Here is a 19,940-nt window from a genome sequence, read left to right on the forward strand (position 1 = left end):
ACCAAAAGAGAACAATTTAGTAAATATGATTGTTACCCGTGGGAATTTGAAAACATAAATACTAGTTACTAACTTCCAATGTTTTCGTTAGTATTTAAAAAGCAAATCTGAAACGCCCACTTCTAGAAATCTTTGTAGGTAACTGAGAAACATGGAACCTTTAAGAAAACAGAGACATTTACAATAAACTTGACTTTATCTGTTGGAATTAACCACTAAATCTGATTTAACAACTGCTGATGGGAGGACTTCATAATTAGTGTGACACCATCATAAAAGGAAAAAAGGCATCAATTTCAATTATTCTAGTAAAGACGAAGCTCAAGACGATATTGGTGGGAATTTATTTGAAATGTATGAGGCATCCCATCAGCTGAGCCCCTCTGAGAGCCTAAGCATTTCCTCCAGAGCTGTAATCAACTGCAGATGAACTAAGCAGAATACTGGGACATGGAGGAACTCAGCTGGATGACACCCAGAGCTGTTTCCAGTGCTCCAATGTGACACAAGGAAACAGGGACTTGTGTGGTGGCACAGGGACTTTTACAAAGTAGCTGTTACCTAGACTTGAGTTACACTCCCCTCCTACTTGCCCCCTTCCCCAAAATGCCTTGTGTTCATTTGGAAAAAATGCATGGATAGTCTGGCTCTAACACCCAAGAAAGTACAATCTCAATTCCAAAAGCTGAAGCAGAACCAGCAGCATGCTACCTGCATGAAAATAGGCTGGGATAAAGTATAAAAGCATTATCTTCTCTACTGCCTTGAATATCAGAATGTCAGAAGACATTTTTCTGAAATGGGACTTCTCTATCATAGAAATAATTACATACAAGAACGACTTCTATTTGTTTTGGACTTAAGAAAACCTGTGCCTCTTCAAGTATTAAGACACATGCAATTCTCCTACTTCTACTGCTATTCTAGTGATTAAACTTGACATTAAAGGTGAGGAATTAACTGGAGTCCATGCTTCCCAGACCATTAAACTGTGTGTAAATTCTGTGGAATTTGAAATTTAGATTCTAAATTATGTAACATAATTCAAATACAGTAAAATCAATACTTTTTAAAAAATTTGAAGAAAAATCTTACCTTTGGTGCATGCACATAATCTGTCTGTGCCTGAACAGTATACCACAGAGACAAACATGTCTGGTTCCTCAGTGCCCTCTTTTTTAGGTGGCTCCACTTTGGCCAAAATTTCAAAGTTTGAAAGATCTAGTATTTTTACATATCCTCCCTGAGTTGTTATTACCAGGTGCCCAAGAGTAGAGATCTCAGATCTTCTCTCTCTCCCATTGCCGTTTTTAGAAGTTAATTGTATTTCCTCTACAGGCTCCTCACAGTCGTCCTCTCGATTATCCAATATATCTGGTGGGAGCAAAATCATTGAGGTAATTGTGTCTTGGGGGTCTTTGATATGCTGGATTTTTACTGGTTCCTCCTCTAGAGTAACTATTCTAGTGGCATAATTCATCTTATAAAGCACTAGGTATCCACCACTAACACTTCTCTGCTCAGGCTGAATTATTAAAGGAGTTGGTACATCTGCTGGTGACTCATGCTGGATTACATCAATACTTGTGCCATTCATTACAGCAAGACTTGATTCTAGTTCCCCCTTCCTTCTATTACATAGTGCCGAGTTTAATTTATTTAAATTATTCAAGGCCTCTACTTGATTTATTGCACTCAGAGATTCGATGGGACAAGTCCGCAGTCCTACTAACAGATGAACTCCATCTGCACAAGGGGTGATGGAATCTACACACAGGTTCTCCTCCTCTGCAAACTTGGGCAGACGCAGGCACTGAACCAAAGTCCCAGGCTTGGGAACCATGGAGCTCCACTTGTCCGAATCTGGAGATGTCAGGGTGGCTGCAGCATCTGCAAACTGCTGAATGTAAGTCACAGGGGGGTCCTGCAACAGCAACTGTTCCTGACTGTCCAGCTCCATTTCAATGATCTGTGGAACTGTGAAACCATCATCGTGTATACTTTTACTCATAATATTGTTCATCTGTGAAAAGAGTTTTCCTGCTTTTTCATCAGACTCCTTAATGCTGTACAGGAGCAATACAGGCAAAGTCCTCCTTACCAGAGGGGAATTCAGTTCTGAATTAGTGCAGGATTCATTGTCAGTTGATCCCTGTTCCGAGACACTCTCACCTCGAGTCCTACTTAAGCCATCCAGTGATCTCTGAGAGTTACTGCTAACGGGAGAGGTAGCAGGTGATTTGTATGTTAATAGACCTCCAGCTAATAAACAAGGAAAGGGAATGTTGTGTTGTTCTAGATGTTTTTCCTTCATCTTTTCACTCTTACAGTTGGCCAAACAAGGATTTGCCCCAAGTTCTTCTAGATCTTTAACTGTGTCCTCCAGAACATTTGCAACAATTTCCCACTGAAGTTTTTCAGGCTGCTGAAGAACGCTGAGAGCTGTTATATCAAGGCTGACTTCCATAGTTTCTTTTTGTGATGTATGCCCTTTAAAACAAAAAAAATTAACGTAATACAAATCCTCAAAAGACAAATATACTGCAAATATTAGTGTTTGTTAGAAAAAAAGGATCTTTTTCTACATCTTATGCCCTTTTTTTCCCCCACTTTCCTTACTCAAAGACTACAGAAAATAGCATGTAGTCCTCCCTCCCTCAAAATTACTGACTCAACCTCTAAGAAAAAACACAAGAACATCATGCATAGCACCGTTCTGCTTCCATATAAAATCTTAATTCAGGAAGAAATACTTTATCAAAGTGCACACCCTTAGGGAAACAATCAAGACACAGGAACTCTTTCTGGCAATCCCCTGAATTTAAAGGGTTTTATACAGCTGTAATTTGTTCCTGTTCTAAGAAAGTTCTTTTATCTTGGTTTCTGTGCTTTATTGACAGCAAGATAAGCAATGCTTGTTGTCAAGTAAGACATTTATTAACTAACGAAGTGCAGCTTTTCTTTTCTCCTGCATGCAATCTCTGCACTACACAAATACTGGCATTCCTTTCAAGGTAAATCCTCTTCCTCCTTTCTAATACAGTGAATATAACAACATTGGTTTTGACCGAAGTTTTTTAAAAGCCTGAATGAAGAATTTCCCCTTTCACCTCTAAACTAAATTCCATATATAACAGATCAGATATAACCTACCTGTAACAGATTCCGATCTGGAATGCTCTTCACTGTCTGAATCCTCCAGTAGGTCATCACTGAAAAAAAAAAAAACAAAAAAACAAAAGCAGGAATGATATTATGTACATGGTAACAGCAGGCTTATTTTTAATTAAATTAGTAAAAAATTCCCAAAAACCACATGTACTCTAACTAGCCATTCCTTTTAGCCAGCAGTGTTCATCCACTGAGGAGTTCATCACAGACACCAACAACATAAAAGACTTTTTCCTCCATTATTGAACCAGTAGACCAGATTTCTTTTTGTCTTACTCTACTATCATATTTCCTGCAATTCAGGCAGAAATGGAATTAAAATGAAGCCATTTTTCCAAGAAAAATAAAACCATACAATCAGGGCATCTAAAAATTAATATCGACATCTTCAAATTCCTCAAAATATTCTCTGGAAATCGGAGCTGACAGACTGGTCTTCAATTCTACAAGGCAATTTTGTAGCTAGTACTGAAACAAGGGATGAACAATGCTGTCGGTATTAAAAATACTGCCAGATAAATCATTTTGTTGTAAAACCAGGTTCTGTTCAAGACACTTTTTCAAGAGTAATAGGCCCCTAAGTAGTTTTAAGGATATGTAAATAATTAATGCATCTGACTTTTCCAATAAAAGAAATTATTTCCTATTACAGGCTTCTTACACACAGGAAGGACAGTAATCCCTTTGCATCTTCAGGTGTAACTACTCACAGTACCATGTCAGATCCTCAAACTTCAAAAAACTGGATGCTTATTCCTCATATCCAAGAAACAGATCTTTGTGGAGTCAAACCTAATCAACCTTCATTTCACAACATGGCAAGAAACAATTCAATACTTTGATTCTGACCCAGCTTCCCCTTAAATGGAGAAGTGATAGTGAATTCCATATAAGTTAAGTGAAACAAAAAATGCTTAGTTCTAGGCAGTATGATTGAACTGTCCTTTATCCAGCTCTTAAAATTGGTTTAATTCGATAACTATTAAGGAGTTCCCAGCCCTAAAGCTACAGTAGGAGTCCAAGCAGCTGCAGATGTTGCCCATGTCAGCAGAGGAGCAAGCTTTGTATTTGCTCTGCACTACTACTCTATCACACACAGCTTAAAATCAAAGATTTACCTCCCTGTGTATACAGCAGTATTGTTACTTTCTTCTTAAAGCTGAAGAAGAAATATTCAGAAAACTGGCAAGACTTCCCAGACAACTTTTGTTCTAAATTTTCCAACAGTTATTCACTCTATTAAGCTTGGCAAGACCAGACAAGAGTTCCCAGTAACAGACTGCATGATGCATGAGTGAAATACTACTTTTTATCACATCACACTTTCTTAGCACTAGCGTACCCTCTAGCTTACCCAAACCCTTGCAACAGGACGATCTAATTGTTTACAGTCTGCACCCATGTATTAAAAGTATGTAAGGAAGTACAAAGTCCTAGCACATCCAGACAGTTTATTTTCAGAATGACACAACCAGAAATTATGGAGAAGCAGTCAGAGAAAAAGCATGCTCCAGAAGTCCATGAGGAGCCTTTACTTTCAAAACCTGAAATGTATAATACATAAATAAAATGAAAAGCTGATCCAAAACTTATATTCCTTTCTCTTTTTACTCTGCCTCTGAAACATGAGCATAGGGCAGCAATAAGATCTGCAATCTCTCTCCTAGTGGAGTAAAAAACTGGAACAGCAGGAAACCGGCTTAAAAAAAATAGAAATTTAGATTAGTCTTTTTCAAGTGTTGAATTGTGTACAAATACAGAGTAACTAAAAATATCATTTCCATGAAAAGAAAACTACCAATCTTATGTTTCACAAAGAATGACTTTTCTAAATGGCATTTACCACAGAAACATTTCATACTTCTCATTTGACAGACTGGCATACCTGTCTCCTTCTAGTTTCGGTATGTCTGAGCAGCTAGAGGAATCTTCTAACCATGCTAGTGTTGGTCTCCTTGAGTCAACCCCTGAGCTCTGTTCTCCTGATAACATAAGTTGCTGCACAATAGCGGGATCATATGCATTGATTTCAAATTTTAAGTGGACCTGAGAAATAGCAATACAAAACACAAGAGGTATTTGATTTTGAATCAAGATATGCCCAATCAGTAGCTGATGAAAAATTCCTATTTATATTGCATACCTTCATAAGTTTGGAAACATCCCATATGCAGATCTTTCCTCGTTTTGTTGCAGCAGCTAGAAAATGAGGGCAACTTCCAGATCCGAAGCAGGTTATTCTGTCAGTGCCATCTGTGCAGGGAAATTGTGCTGGACTTGTTGCCAGCGTGACTGATAGAGGTACATTCTGGGTGTGCTCACCCTTGACAAATGGGCAGTTTGGGGAATGTCTCTCATGTTCAGACCTTTCCAGATTAAAAACAAACACAGAAAATACCAAGGTTTGACTGTGAAAACTACACACAACATATACAAGCTAAGCCCTAGAAGTGAAGGTGAAACAGAACTGTTTGAATGGTATTGCAGTCAACCATACGACAGAGTTCTGAAGTCAATAACACAGCTTTCCCTGCTGGTTCCCAATAGCAAACTCTATTAAAGACTGTGATCAGTCAATGCACATTCATATTCAAATGGATCAATCTACACAATGGTCTTAATATAATTAGTCCATTTAAGAAAAAAACCCTATTCTATAGGCAGTAGCCAATCATGTCCTCCTGCAGAAAAGCCCAGATTAAATTAACAAACATTAAGACTCAAAATGTTCTGAGTAACTTTAGAAGCAATGTCCTGTTTCTAGTTCTATATCCACAATTTAAAAAATCAAAACTGAAAACAGTCCTGAATGTCACATTGACCAAGAAGCATAGAAAAAACCTAATCCTGATATGCAACTAAGGCAGAGACATGACAAGAGCAATTACACAGATACAAAATGTCTTGAAAATTATAAGTGAAAGGAGTAGAAAAAAACTAGGAAGATAATATTACAAGGAAAATTTTCCAGCAAGTCAGGAATCTCATGGTTTCAAGAAAAGATTATAAATTACCAACTAATCAAGAAACAAAAACAATTAAGAACACTTTAATCAGTGTAAGGCCCCACATTTCTGCCACTATGCTCAATTTTAGCTGTTTCAGGAAACCAGTAATGGATCCTGCAACTTCACATAACAGGTAAATGTGCACAACACAGCCATGGCAGTTTTTGAACCTGAAAAGAAATGTATTCCAGCCACAATCAAATAGAAGACTCAGTTTAGATCCCTGCAAAGAAGTATTGGCTGACAACTCTAAAGCAGTAATTTGAAATGAAATAGCAAATCAGAACTAAGAAATAAAACCAACTACCTTTTTTTTCTTTTATTATTATTCAGAAATTTGATATAATACATCAAATCTTTTAGTGATTTATTCCATGGAATCATTTTGGAAACCCTTTCTTGTCAATGACTTGTCCTAAACTCACCAGAAATACAATCAACATAAGTTGATTTTAGTCCTTTGAAGATTTCTAACCTCTTCAGCACAAAATTAAGTACTTCACACATCATTAAACTTACCAAGGTTCATCTGTAGGCTCCCAGCACACCAAGCACACACTACAGGTAAAGCACATGGCTCTGTCATCTCCTGATGAAGCAGGCTATGAAAATAAGAAGAAACACTTGAAATTTATATAGCTATGTACTATAAAACACTTTTAACAAGGTGATCAAGTTCTTCCCCTCTAGTGACACACTAAAGCATCACGTCAAACATATAAAGGCCGTAAACTATATATTACAAAGTGGCAGTATTTCACATTAAAAAAAAGGATACACATTACTATAGAAAGAGATCCAAAACTAACATTCACACAAGTCATTGGATGCAAACCAAAGATGCAGAACAGAAATTACTTTTTTTTTTTTGGCAAAAGTTCACAAGGTTCAAAAAATTTAGAACTGCAGCAGAATACCTGCTTGGATAAACACAGGTTAAAAAATATGCCTACTAATCTCTTAGGACATAAGAACAATTGTTACTAGCTGAAGTAAATGAGCAAAGACAACCAAAATTTCCATTCTCTTAAAATTTAACACTTTTATGATCTCATTTCAAGACATGCTTGGGAATATGCAGATGCTATTTAAACATATGAATTCCCTGCATTTCCCCTTCTGTACAACTTCAAGAAATCATCCAAAAACTTCATCCACCTATCACACTTTACAGCTGACAGAATGAAACGGACAATATTGCTGCCAAATGATAGGCATTGCCCAGCCATCATTATCTAAATCCATATTATAAATGTTTTTTTTTAAATTAGGAAAAATTTCAAGGAATGAAAAATGGAAATAAGCAAAAGTGGTGGAACAAAACATTGAGGTTCTATGTATTCACTAAGGCTAACAATTTAATGTGATCTAGGACCTCTGCTTGATACAATTAAGTTCTACTAGGAAAGCATGGTAGAGAACTCAAGAGCCAAGCTTACTGCCTTTTTGCTTTACTTGTAATATAAAAAGGATTATCTACTCAACAATCTAACAAAGAGAAAAAAAGATTCTACATAACAACCAACTTAATCTCTATTACATTTTATATGCTGAAGCTCAAAACAGTATTTTCTGTGATTTGTACAAAATAAAAAAAATAAAGTGAACTCAAGGCACCAAAGGCCCTTAAAAAAAAAAAGAGCTGAATGACAAAGTTTATGTAGTTTTGCATAATTGAAGAAATCCATTAAAAAGAAAAAAAAAAACCCTACTGAAAAACATCTCCAACTTTTTTCCCCTGCCCTCCTGCCTGGGGAACAAATACTAAGAACAACAAAATCTCTTACCTGGTGATAGAATCCAGCTTGAGCCATAGGATCTGGCTGTGCCCACCGATAACCCACATGAGGCCACGAAGTGAATGTCTCCCGTCTGTTAGCTTCACTATACATCAAAGACCTAGAAAGGTGAAAAACTCTACATTACCCAAAATTGCCACTTAAAATTAAAACCTCAAACTATTTATAAGACTCTCAGTGCTTTAGTAAGCATTAAAAATAGCACAAATAGTTAACTATAACTTACACATGAAATTGTAATTAAGTATTACAGGAAAGTTACAAACTTCTCTTACTTAGGTGCTTAAAGTACATCCCCAGTAAAAAACAAAAAGCCACACAACAACCTATGGACCTTAAAAGCAAGATTAATAAAATAAGCATCCAGGTAGCTTATTGGATCTACCTGCAGAAAAGCATCAGATACCCAAAGCTACTCTGTATTGAAGGCAGGTAGAGAATCTACCCATCAGCACTGCAAGAAAGTTGGATTTTTTTAACATGACAGCTATTGTAAAAACTTGAGTTTCTTAGTTAAACAGATATGAATATTCATATTTTAAAATAATCTAAAGTGATATTTTAGGCTTAACTGAATACATGGTACAAATCCATCCAGTCATCACTCACTACATCCTATAATACTTGCACATTTTAAACTACTACATTCCAAAATATGAACCCCTCTGCAACTCAACAGCTGGAAAGCAAAGTAGTTTCTCTCTTTTCTACCTTCACTCAGTGCATGAGGGTCATGACCCTCATCTGCAACAGTACATGAGAAATGAGTATCAGTTTTTCTTTTCCCTTGACAGAGCTCTGTTCTCCCAAAAACTAGGGCTGGAAAGGTGCCTTATTTCCTGTTTCTGCTTCTCAGTTTCAGGTGATCTTTGCTGTCTTATAAGAGAATGGAAATATTAAATATTTCCTGCCAAGAAAGTACTCTATTCTAGCAACACCCACATAAGAGCTATCTTAACTTGACATTACATCAGCTCAAGAGACAGATCTTAGGACAGCTCTAATTAAAATACAACATGGTGAGGTACAGGTAGCCCTGAAGGCTTGGGGAGGGAAAGCTAAGAGATTAAATCAAATTCATTAAACTATTTGAGGTGTAAGAAATGATAACACACATGCAAAATAATATCAGACACTTTCAAGAGAGAATAATTTATAAACTTAGAAGATTTACCAGTGTTCTAACTAGTCGAAGCTCATGAAGGTTAACATAATAGGTTACTTGCTTGTGTATACACTACCACTTGGATCAGAAAGAGATGAAGCAGCAATCTGAGGTAAAATGTGCTCTTACCCAACCACGTAGCAGGTGGCTAGAGAGTTCAGAAGTAGCATATATAATGGTCTGCAAAAGTCATTTCCTAAATTTCTAAACCATAAAACATAAGCAGGACTCTATCTTGTAAGAAGGAAAAGCAATTGATTTCAGGATACAATGTAGCATATATTTAAGGCTGCAATTGTTACCTTTCTGAAAGTATATGTTGGGATTAGGAGCAAAGTAAATTTGATTTGCAATCAAATTGAAACCCAGACTATCCTGCGGCATCCATAAAGGCTTTGCTAAATTCAGTAATATGTATGGCACAGTGTGCAGTAAAGTGTTAATTAGCTGCATGTGTAAGGGCAACAAAGCACAGAATAGGACTTAATCTTTGGCAAGCAAGTTAAAGTCATCTAAGAGCTTATTCTGGTACTACTAAGGGGTAAAGTTCATCACTTATTTTGTCTTAATATACCTGTCCACAGATCGCCCAGGTCCCACACCAAGCTCTGGACGTGCGCTGGGTAAGAGGTAAGATAACCTATCCATCACAGAGGATGCTACAGGTAAGGCAGCAATATTTTGATTTATCTTCTTGAGTTCATTTACAATGGCACTGGCGACAGACTTCAAAACATGATGAGGAAGGTGGAACGTAACCGTTGCCCACTAAATAAGAAAAAAAGTGTCTATGTTTTAAAATTTTAACATATAAACTACAAACAGATCACCAGAGCGTCAAAACCAAAACCAAACATGATATCAAGAAATACAACAAAAGACACACCAAAGCAGGACGAATGCAACACAAGGAAAGTCAATAACTTCAAATTTTAAGCTCAGTTTGGTTTATTAGTTGACTATATCAGCAAGAAACTAATCTTGTTTATTCTCTTACCAAGAGAAGCTTCACACATAAAACTAAGGAACAGAATATAGTCCACTGCCTTTAAACAAAATCCACTGCACTGAGTCACAGATGTCGTATGTTTCAATGGTAGACACACAAATTAGACATGGAAATCCATGTTAGTACAGAGACAAATTCTTACCTTTGCAACTTTATGATTTGCTGCTGTTTCATGTGAGGTATTTTTTAAGCCATCCTTCAGTTGTGTGATGAACAAATCATAACCCTCTGTGCTAGAAACATCTACTTTTTCTATGCAAGCAGATAACAGCTGCTGAGCCTAAAATGCAGATGTGCAAGCAAAGTTAACAACCACACTGAGTAACTACAACAGGACTTATGTCTATTTCATCACTCTTGGAAATGTCCTTTGCCATATCCTACTTTATCATATATTATATCAGCATAATTCCCATAGAAGATCCAGACCTGAGTATGATGTTCCAAATTTTACTTCACAGGCCAACCCACAGATAAACTTCAGCAATGGTAACAGTAACTACTATGAACTCCGTCAAGGACAATATAAGTTAAAACTGAAGATCTATTAAAGCAAGCAATGAGGAGACATCTATTGTCCAATACTTTCTCTTCAAAAGGATTCATTCAGCTTTAATGACAAAAAGTGACAGCAAGAACAGAAGTCTTGCCATTTTCTGAGTAGCTTTGTACCTTCAAAGAGGTAGATAATAATGAGAACAACAACTTTGCAATAAAATTAGAGATAAGTTACAATGCTAATACAGTGAAGCTGAAAAATGAGGCAAAGAAAAACCCAGGCTAGTTCAGAAGTTAGTTCTTAAAATTCAATAATAATGCAACTAGAAAAGAATGCTATAATCATCCATTTACAGACATTTTCTTCCAAGTCTCATCTGTTTCCAGCTTATCCCTCTGTCTGCTAACTTCATGTTGACCGGTAAGATTTAAAGGTATGCTTAATGTGCAAGGTACAGAGTATTCTAAATCTGCTGTTAGGTGGGTTAACATCTGAAAAACATTACAGGAATTCTTTCAAGTTACAAATACAGGGAAATATTTCCCAAGGACAATGGTCAGCCAGTCCTTTAAACAACCACAAACTGCTTGAAACAGAACAGGCCAAAAGGCCCCTTAGTTATGTCCTTGGGAAGTTCAGGGGAAAAAAGACTAAAATAAGGTAAACCAGCCCCCTAGCTAAAGTTGTATCAGAACAACAGATACACTGTGGAAGTTCCTAAATTCTGGTGTTCTACAGCGATTTCAAAACTGCATAGAGGTTGTTTCATAACTTGTTAATGGTGACAATTAAAAATGCATAAAGGTGCACTGCACTACCAGCAGATCAAGCTACTTAAAAGACTACTGATATTAAGTGCAAAAATCTGCAGAAAAGTTCTAGAGACAAAAAAAACCACTAAACACCCTTCCCTGGATGAACATTCTTGACCTTTTTACGGTGAAAGAGGTAGACAGATGTGTTTGTATGATATTTGCTTAATACTTACAAAATGTTTCCAAGGTCTGGGTTACTCCCTCTTTAAAATTAAAAGAACTTGAGACTGATAATGTTTTGCCTCCTTTCTCACTGATCTGGTGACGGAATTCCTAAAACTATTCCTACTCAACTCCACACTTCTTTTTCTACAGGAAGGACCTTTACGGAGAAGTGCTGTAAACAAGGGTCTGTAAACTCTTTTGAGCCAACAAATCTTAGTGCCAAAAAACTGACACAAACTCATAGGCTGTATTGAACCACGTGAGACTGCAAACCTGTCGCAGCAGACCTTACAAAAGGAAATCCTGACCTCTGACACTTCCTTCACGCTCAGCCACACATACCAAGACTCTCTAGTAACCCACAAAGGGTATAAAAAGTGATGCCAGTGGGCAGCAAGCATCAGGAACCTGGGAAGCTCTCTTCAGAGACCTCTATGAAACATTTTATTGCTGTTACTCCTACTCAAGTCACATAGTTTAAAACTTCACAAATAACATACATTCTTGATTCACAGTAAGCACCTGTTATTCAGTACTTCAAAAGCACATAAATGATTTAAATCAATGCTGAGGATAAACAAATGCAACAAAATCCTAATCCTTTCACTCTAAGCAGAAATGTCTACATTAGCTTCTCTTAAAGTGATACTAAATGCTCAAACCATGAAGTACTGTTACAGCTGATCCAAAACTAAAAGGGAAGTCAGGTTTGCACAGAAAAAAGTCTTTTGTTAGGCCAACTGACCTTGCTAGAAAACTTAGATTCCAGCTCTTATTCCTCACATAACAAAACACCATATTACCTGATTTTATCTTTTTCCTGAAAGACTATAACAACAACAACAACAACAAATCAGGGGTGCCTAACAGGCCAGACTGACTTCTAGAACTGCATATAGATTCCATACACAAGCACTGACAAAGGTGGGGAAATGAATCCTTATCTCTGGTTACTAAAAAGTTCTTTCATCTGAAATACTATGGTCTTGAGGCATGCTCTTCATTGTTTGAGACACAGGTAAAGCTATGGCCCTATGACAGCTAATAACTAAGAAACTTTTCCATTACATGGTGTTAATACCACTCTAGAAACTCAGAGTCAAATGTCTAGTTTCAGGATTTTTGACACAGTTATTTACGTACCTCTTTTCGTTCCCCCCCATCTTACCTCTGTAACTGGCAATTCAAGCTGAACCACGTCATCTTGTTTTGAAACAGGCGTTTGCAGAGCTGTGTCTAACAGTAAGATGCCATTGAGATCTTTCCTACATCCTACTGCATAATCGTCCACAAAAATCACTTTATCCACAGCAGAAATATACTGACATTTCACCCGTCCACCTGGTTTAGCTGTAAATGGAAGATAAAATGCAAGATCAAGTTAGAGAAATGCTTTTATAGAAAGGACCTCTTATTTGTGTTTAGGGAAGTAATGTAACACTTCAGCAAAATCTTTACTTCTGCAGATGATCAAAAGCTAGCATTTTAGCAACCACAATTTTCACCAAGCTTTTATATTTCCTACATTAAAACACAAACAACCAAAATCTATACATTCCATCAATAACCACAACCATTTTATTCCTACAGTGGAAGCCATTAATTTAAGTCCCCCTGCTACCAGGAGGCCTCAACTAATGTTATCAACATAAAGCAGATGCCTGGTGGACTTCATACAAGCTGAGAGTCAATAGTAAGAACTAAATCGTACAAACCAGCATGAACACTAAGACAAAATTGCTAAATTACCATTAAGGCTTATTAACACTGCTTCATCAAGCAAAACAATACTTAAACTTCTCAAAACTAAGCCCAGCTTGTACCATGTACCGATATGTGGCATGTGTTCCTTGAGGCACTACAGCAGCTCATTTCTGCTCAGTCCTGCACATGTGATTCAGTAACAGGTCTGAGAAGTTTGGTGAAGGCAGAGGAAGACTGCCAGCAGATAAATAAGGAAAGGCTGTGGCTATGGATATTATCCCCTAAAATGTTTAATGTTACTTGTCACTATTATGTGCCTAAAGCTGGATGGACTGCAGAACTAAATGTAGTCATGTAAAATGCTACCTGCATAGAAAGCAAACTGCTTTCTATCACAGAGTAAGCTGCCACTCCAGAAGTAGACTGTATGTTACAAAAATATATGGACATATTCTCCAATGGCAGCTGAAAATGCTGCATTGTCAACATAGATGTCACATAGGAGCAGGAGTTTCATTAGATTTTGGATTAATCATGTCCTGCACATGTTCTCCTCTTTCCTCAGACACTGGATACCATTTTTATTATAAATAATTTAAAAACCACCATTTTGGTAGCTAGCATACAGTAAAACATCCAGGTAAGGACATAATGCTGTTATCTTCACACTTTGATAGACTTAAATGGAAATTAAAACTTCTGGAAATACAGGGCACATGAATCTGACCACACTACATTTGTGGTATCCTCTCTTTGAAAATGCAAGTAAAGAACAGTTGTCACCTGCCTTTCTCACCAAGATTTTGGAAACAGTGACTCATATACTCACAAAACAAAGGACATATGCCTTTGCCTGCATTAACTAACTGCAATTGTAACCATTGATACAGCAGTCAGAAACACTTCAAGAGTCTGGAATCACTTGACAGTTGGGAAGTCTTTGGTCCTTGCTCAGCAAAAAAGGGCTCTCTGAAAGGTAAATCAACGAATTCCAAACTGAATTTTTGCCAATACACTGGAGTTCCTCACACAAGACTTCTAGAGCCAACACAGCTGCAGGCAAGGAAGTAAATCATTCTACAGGAAAATAAGTTTTGTCAAAAACTCAAACACAAGTTTTAACATCTTTCTAAGTATTAAGTTTCAACAACATACTGGTAACTATTACGCAAATAAACTGAACAATATCTGAACTAGAAAGCTCAGTCGATTATGATGGTGTTTGCAGACTATCAAGAGTGATCCAAGGGATGGATCACTACAGGACACTTCCTTTAACACATCACCTCTCTCCTCCTCCCCGCTGCCGGAGAAAATGGGAAAAGCAGCTCACCCCTTCTGGCAGTGCCAACACCATGAACACTTTCTTCTGCACCCTCCTCATTTCCTGTCAAGCACAGGCATATATGCTCACGCCCTGAGCCTAGGAGTTCAGCAGTCTGTAGAAGCCCCAGTCATTGTGGCTTTCCAGGCTAGACCATTCTTATTTCACCAGTTCTGTAGTGATGTTAATGAAACCTCACGTCTAAAGCAGCAAACAGCTACTATCCTCAGAGTAAATGGTCCAAATCTTTAGAAGTCAATGAAGATTACTAATGAGGCAGATAACAGTATTTCTGCTCCATTGCAAAACAAAATAAGAAATTATAACTACAGAACTAGAAATAAATTACCTACCAGCTGCAATTTTCCCTATGCCGGCTAATATTCTGGTTGGTTGTATTGACAGAAAGATTGCCCAAATTATCTCTAGAAAGTTATTTACAATTGCTGGTTTTATTTTATTTAAAGCACATAAAAACAAAACAGGCTCCCTCAGTCTAAGTCAATGGAGCTTCAAGGAAATGATTTGACCGATATTTAATATTTTCCCAAAACCCAGAGAAAAACATTCTATAACTGACTAGTTTACACTGAATAGCCTCTGAGTTGCTGAGAAGCTTTTTTGGCAAATAGGACTTTCATTTTAAAAGTTCACAAAACACATTTCAAGATGATTAGTCACATACTAGTCACAAAGTCTACATATGGCTGACCATATGATTATAATAATAGACTGAGAACCAGGAAACGAAAGAATTTAAGAAGTCACCACTACAGAAGTAGTAATGTAAAAGTTAAATCATCCTAAAGCAGTCAGAAGTGTTCTAACTCAGGATCAATATTTTACAACATGCTAAAGGACTCTGCCAATACCCTTTGAAAAACATACTACGGCCCCTCTAACATTATGTCCTGCCTGTCCAGCCTACGTTTATTGGCAATAAATAGTGATCTGCATCTCCACAAACCACAGCTAAAAAGTTTCACTTAAATCACTAAACTACTTAAGCTAGATCATCAAAACCCAACTGGTACTCTCATTTTAGCCCAAATTGCTTTAGCTGTAATTTACTTCTGGTGGTAGGAGAAAAAGCAGCCATTCAAAGTTTCTAATGATTTTGCTTTTCAGTCTTTGCACAAGTGAATCATAGCTTCTCCCAATATCTCCAGCCTATCTGCCTGGGATTAAAAACAAAACAACTCACAAAGAAGTCATTTTACCTTTTGTCAGCTCCTACAAGGAAACCTGGCAGGCTGCTAGCACGCTAGAAGTGCAAATCCAATAGCATATTACACTACGGTATATCATCTATCACAACATTAGAACTAGCAACCTAAAAACTTAAAATAAAAACCAACAAACATCAGATTGCAGAAATTAAGAACCTGAGAAAAGGAACATTTCACTTCCACCTTGTTTCAAACAATACAGAACAGAGACCAGCAATCTCCTGTGATCAAAATCTGACCTACAAGAGTACTACAGAAAAAATACTTGTTTGGAGAATTCATAACAATCTAAGCAGCATCTGTCATGCCCCTTGCCTGTGGGCATTAAGATGAATCAAACTAATTAGAGAATCAGCCTTGCATTTCAAGAAGTAGAACATTGAAAAAGTTTGTCTCCATCTCTTTGCTAAAGACAGATTCAGCCTCAAAGCTACAGAGCTTAAGAGAAGTGGCTGTTACCTGTACATGCTTGGCCACCATCATGAAGAGATATAGTTTAATACTGGCAGTAACACCTTTACCTTTTGTGATATTGAAACAGGTTAATTCACCTAGAAAACTGCTAGCCAGGAATGGTGCTAAAACATTTCAAAGGCAGTAATTCCCTTGACAAGAAGCTTCCAATACAGAGCAAAAATTCCCCTCCAATAGTTTATAAATTAGAGTAAACTAACACTTACCTGCAGCTGTAAAGTCAGAGTGGTAAACACAAGCATCATAGCACTAATTCCATAATGCTAAGACCCAAGTTCAATCAAATATCTAAAGGAACGTTCAAAACTTTGATCTATGAATGTCACTAGATCTTTAAATTAAGAATTAAAGTAACATTTTTTTGAGAAACAGAAATCCCATCAGCCCACTAGAACACATACCTTATGTGCATCAATACCAATTCAGGAGATCAAAAACCCTATCTATTCCATTAATTTTATACCATATAATTTGAGCATCAAGAGAATCCAAAATTCAAGAAAAAGCCACGTTAGTGAACAGCAAAACTATCTATCCTGCCCATTTGAGACAAAACCACTTACTGCCAGAACCTCACTCAGCTACTTCTCACGTATTTTCCACATGTACCTGGGATTAAAGAAACCTTACCTATCAGTTGTCCTCATTTTTTACAAGACAAGTACCTTTCTTATGGCTACCACTTCATGAAATCATAAAACCAACTGAAAATTAGCAAGTATAACACCTAATTACATGCCAGCTAAACAATCTGCCAAGGTAAGTGTATCACAACACTTGCAGTTTGAGGAAGTTCTGCAATAAAAATAATCCTGTCCTAAAGTTCAACTTGCTGTCTTAACTTGCTAGATTTGCAGGAATCTATTTTAAAATAATTCTACAGAAAATCACAACTATGGATGAGCTGCAAAGGGTTCACACAAAAGAGGATAAAGAGCAAGTCACTGCAAGTCTGGTCTAAAAATAAAGTTGTCTCCAAATTATTTCACATCAGTGGCTCCCAATTGAAACAAATACATGGTGGTTATGAACAGTTCGGAACACCATAACCAGAAGATGTCTAATGCCTGGCCAAATCAGGCTGTGACTGCTCGTAATTACTGAATTTATCAGTTAGAGATTCTCCCTTGTTCCTCCTCATCTCTTCCTCATGCACATCCCTGTGGATACTTCAGCAGTGGAGTTTTATCTTCCAAATCCAGGCCCAGCCCCTTATTTGCACTAAACATCACCTCACCAAAGCATCTGCTGTCATCACAAAGGCACTCCATGACCCCCTCCTTTCCCCAAAACAGAAACATTCTCAAACTTTGGGAAAGGATAGAAAGGAAACACAAGTTCAAGTTCCTATTTTAGACAAATTACAGAAATGGCTTAAACCAGGTATATACAAGCAACGTTTTCTCTTTTAGATTTCACTATATACACACACCTTCATCTGGACGAGCTGTCCAAAATGATGTAATAAAGAAAAAACACACTAGAGCTGAAGCAGGAAAAAAAATAAAATATGTTCTGCAAACAGCAAGAATGCTGAGACAAATGCCCAGATTCACATCATAAAGTGCCTCCAAACTCACTTATTTCCAAAAACTGAATTTAGTTAATAAAAAACAAGATATGTGATCTAAAGTTTATATTTTCCCTTAGCAACAACCAGGACAGAGTTGCTTCAGTATCAGTTTCATTATATGATATCTGGTTTTAATAATCCTTATTAACAGGATGATGTGTTATCTGGGCCAAAGCACTGGAGATTGCCACATAAATATTAACTAGATGTGTCTGCTCCAGCAACTACTAAGAGAAGTTAACAGTAACACTTAAAAGGTTTCAGAACATAAACAAAACCCCGCTGAGATAAAGACAGCTCATATCTCACTCTCTTTGCAGGCATAGAATCCTCTCCCACTGTACAGACTCAAAATGAGAGTGAATCAGCAGGAAGACACTGCTGAGCTCCTTGTGCCCGTGTTCTTTGTGTGGTTTCAGATCTCCGTGTATCTGACATCACTGGCTTCACTTGTATGTACAAAAAACAACTTCTCAGAGCTTTACACCGTTATCCCAAGAACAAATTAGGAAAGATTTCACAAGGTATTGTAGAATCCTTCCTGCAGGCCACAGTAAACTGAGAATGTAAATCCCTGCAATTCTTCTGCAAACACCTCACAGAGGGTACATTCTTCTCCAAAACTTTTCTTATATTGAAGAATGATGAAAAAATTTCAGGAAAGTTTTCTTTTAAAGAGTGCAGACGGACAGATTACACAGCTTCCACCCACAACCAGACACGGGCAAGGAACACTTCACAGCTCAGTAACAGGAAGTTCCCGTTCTTCAAGTGCTAGTCCCATCACAGCATTTCACAACAAAGCAACTTTGCCAGATGAAATTTTACTACCAGTTCCTCTTTTGGTCCCTAAAGTGGCATCTGAGTTCACCCACTGCGTATCCTGCACTCTCTGCAATAGGAGAAAACATCTCCACATATGGCACTTTTTGAACTCCCAAGACTGTCTGGCAGGAGATGGTTTAGCTTCTCACCCTTCCAAGCTCCAATCTTGCAAGGAGATTCCAAGACATCACACTGGGAGAAGCAGCAAGTTCTCAAAAGCAGATGGGTGGGTTATGAGGCCAGTAAAAAACTGGCTATATTGTCATGTGCAAAGTTTGTCCTTTAGGACACAACACTAGCTGGCAGCCATAGGAGTGGCATTCAACAAAGCCTGATACACGGTTCACTACCTTCATCAACAGCTTGGATGGCAAATCATGCTGCACCTTCATTTGGACTGTGAATGACATCAACTGGAGATGACTGAGGGCAAATGATGCATTAAATGGCAGGGCTGCCTTTTACAAGGATCTCAGACAGAGGAATGGCTTGACACAATCTCCTGATGTGCAGTGAAGACAAATGCAAGGTCTTACACCCAGAATGGGATACAACTCCATACATCAAGAGAAACCAGGGACCTAACGACGGGGTGGCAACCCAACAGAAAAAACTTGGGAATCCAGATGGACAGGCTGAACAAGAGGCAGCAGTGCATCCTTTCAGCAACAAACAGTTACTATAGAGGGGACCATGGGAAAAGATCAGTCTCCTCTAATCGGCACTAAGCCCACATCCAGAATATCAGTTCCATCTTTGCTCCTCATCTGAGATATCAGCACATATGTGACAGTCCCATGAAGGGGATATTAAGAAGTTAGAGGGCTGGAGCATACAGCAGGTGGGGAAAAGACTAAGATAACTGGGCTCATTTAGTCTGCAGAAAAAGAGGTTTAGCAAAACCTATCAGCAGTCTTCCATTACTGCAGCAGTAGTTCAAAAGCTATTTCACACTGCTGACTTACTACCTTTCTCTTTTGGACATTACTTTAAAAAAAACTGTACTGACCAGAGAAGCAGGAACAGTAGGTCAGAGGAAAATGCTCATAACCAATATTTTGCCCAAGACATTGGTCTAAACCAAGTGGTTAGTGACGCATTTAAGAAAGGTAATCTACACAATGGTTCTTTCCTGTAACACTCTCAGCCCCAGCCAGTTTGCACTTAAGGACCTTCTTAC

General features: G+C 37.7%; 1 protein-coding gene across 8 annotated transcripts in view; it reads right to left on the reverse strand.

Moving 5' to 3' along the window:
* Positions 1–19,940, reverse strand: part of BIRC6 (baculoviral IAP repeat containing 6) — a 170,579-nt gene that overhangs the window by 142,146 nt on the left and 8,493 nt on the right. For all 8 annotated transcript variants that reach the window (XM_056486486.1, XM_056486491.1, XM_056486490.1 and 5 more), the window contains exons 2-10: positions 12,800–12,981; positions 10,295–10,432; positions 9,718–9,911; positions 7,967–8,078; positions 6,699–6,781; positions 5,315–5,537; positions 5,057–5,217; positions 3,154–3,212; positions 1,096–2,490 (exon numbers count right to left, since the gene is read on the reverse strand). In XM_056486486.1, coding sequence (XP_056342461.1) covers positions 1,096–2,490; positions 3,154–3,212; positions 5,057–5,217; positions 5,315–5,537; positions 6,699–6,781; positions 7,967–8,078; positions 9,718–9,911; positions 10,295–10,432; positions 12,800–12,981 — 2,547 coding nt within the window. The remainder of the gene's footprint in view (positions 1–1,095; positions 2,491–3,153; positions 3,213–5,056; positions 5,218–5,314; positions 5,538–6,698; positions 6,782–7,966; positions 8,079–9,717; positions 9,912–10,294; positions 10,433–12,799; positions 12,982–19,940) is intronic.

This window comes from Oenanthe melanoleuca, chromosome 3 (assembly GCF_029582105.1).
Source record: "Oenanthe melanoleuca isolate GR-GAL-2019-014 chromosome 3, OMel1.0, whole genome shotgun sequence".
NCBI lineage: Eukaryota > Metazoa > Chordata > Aves > Passeriformes > Muscicapidae > Oenanthe > Oenanthe melanoleuca.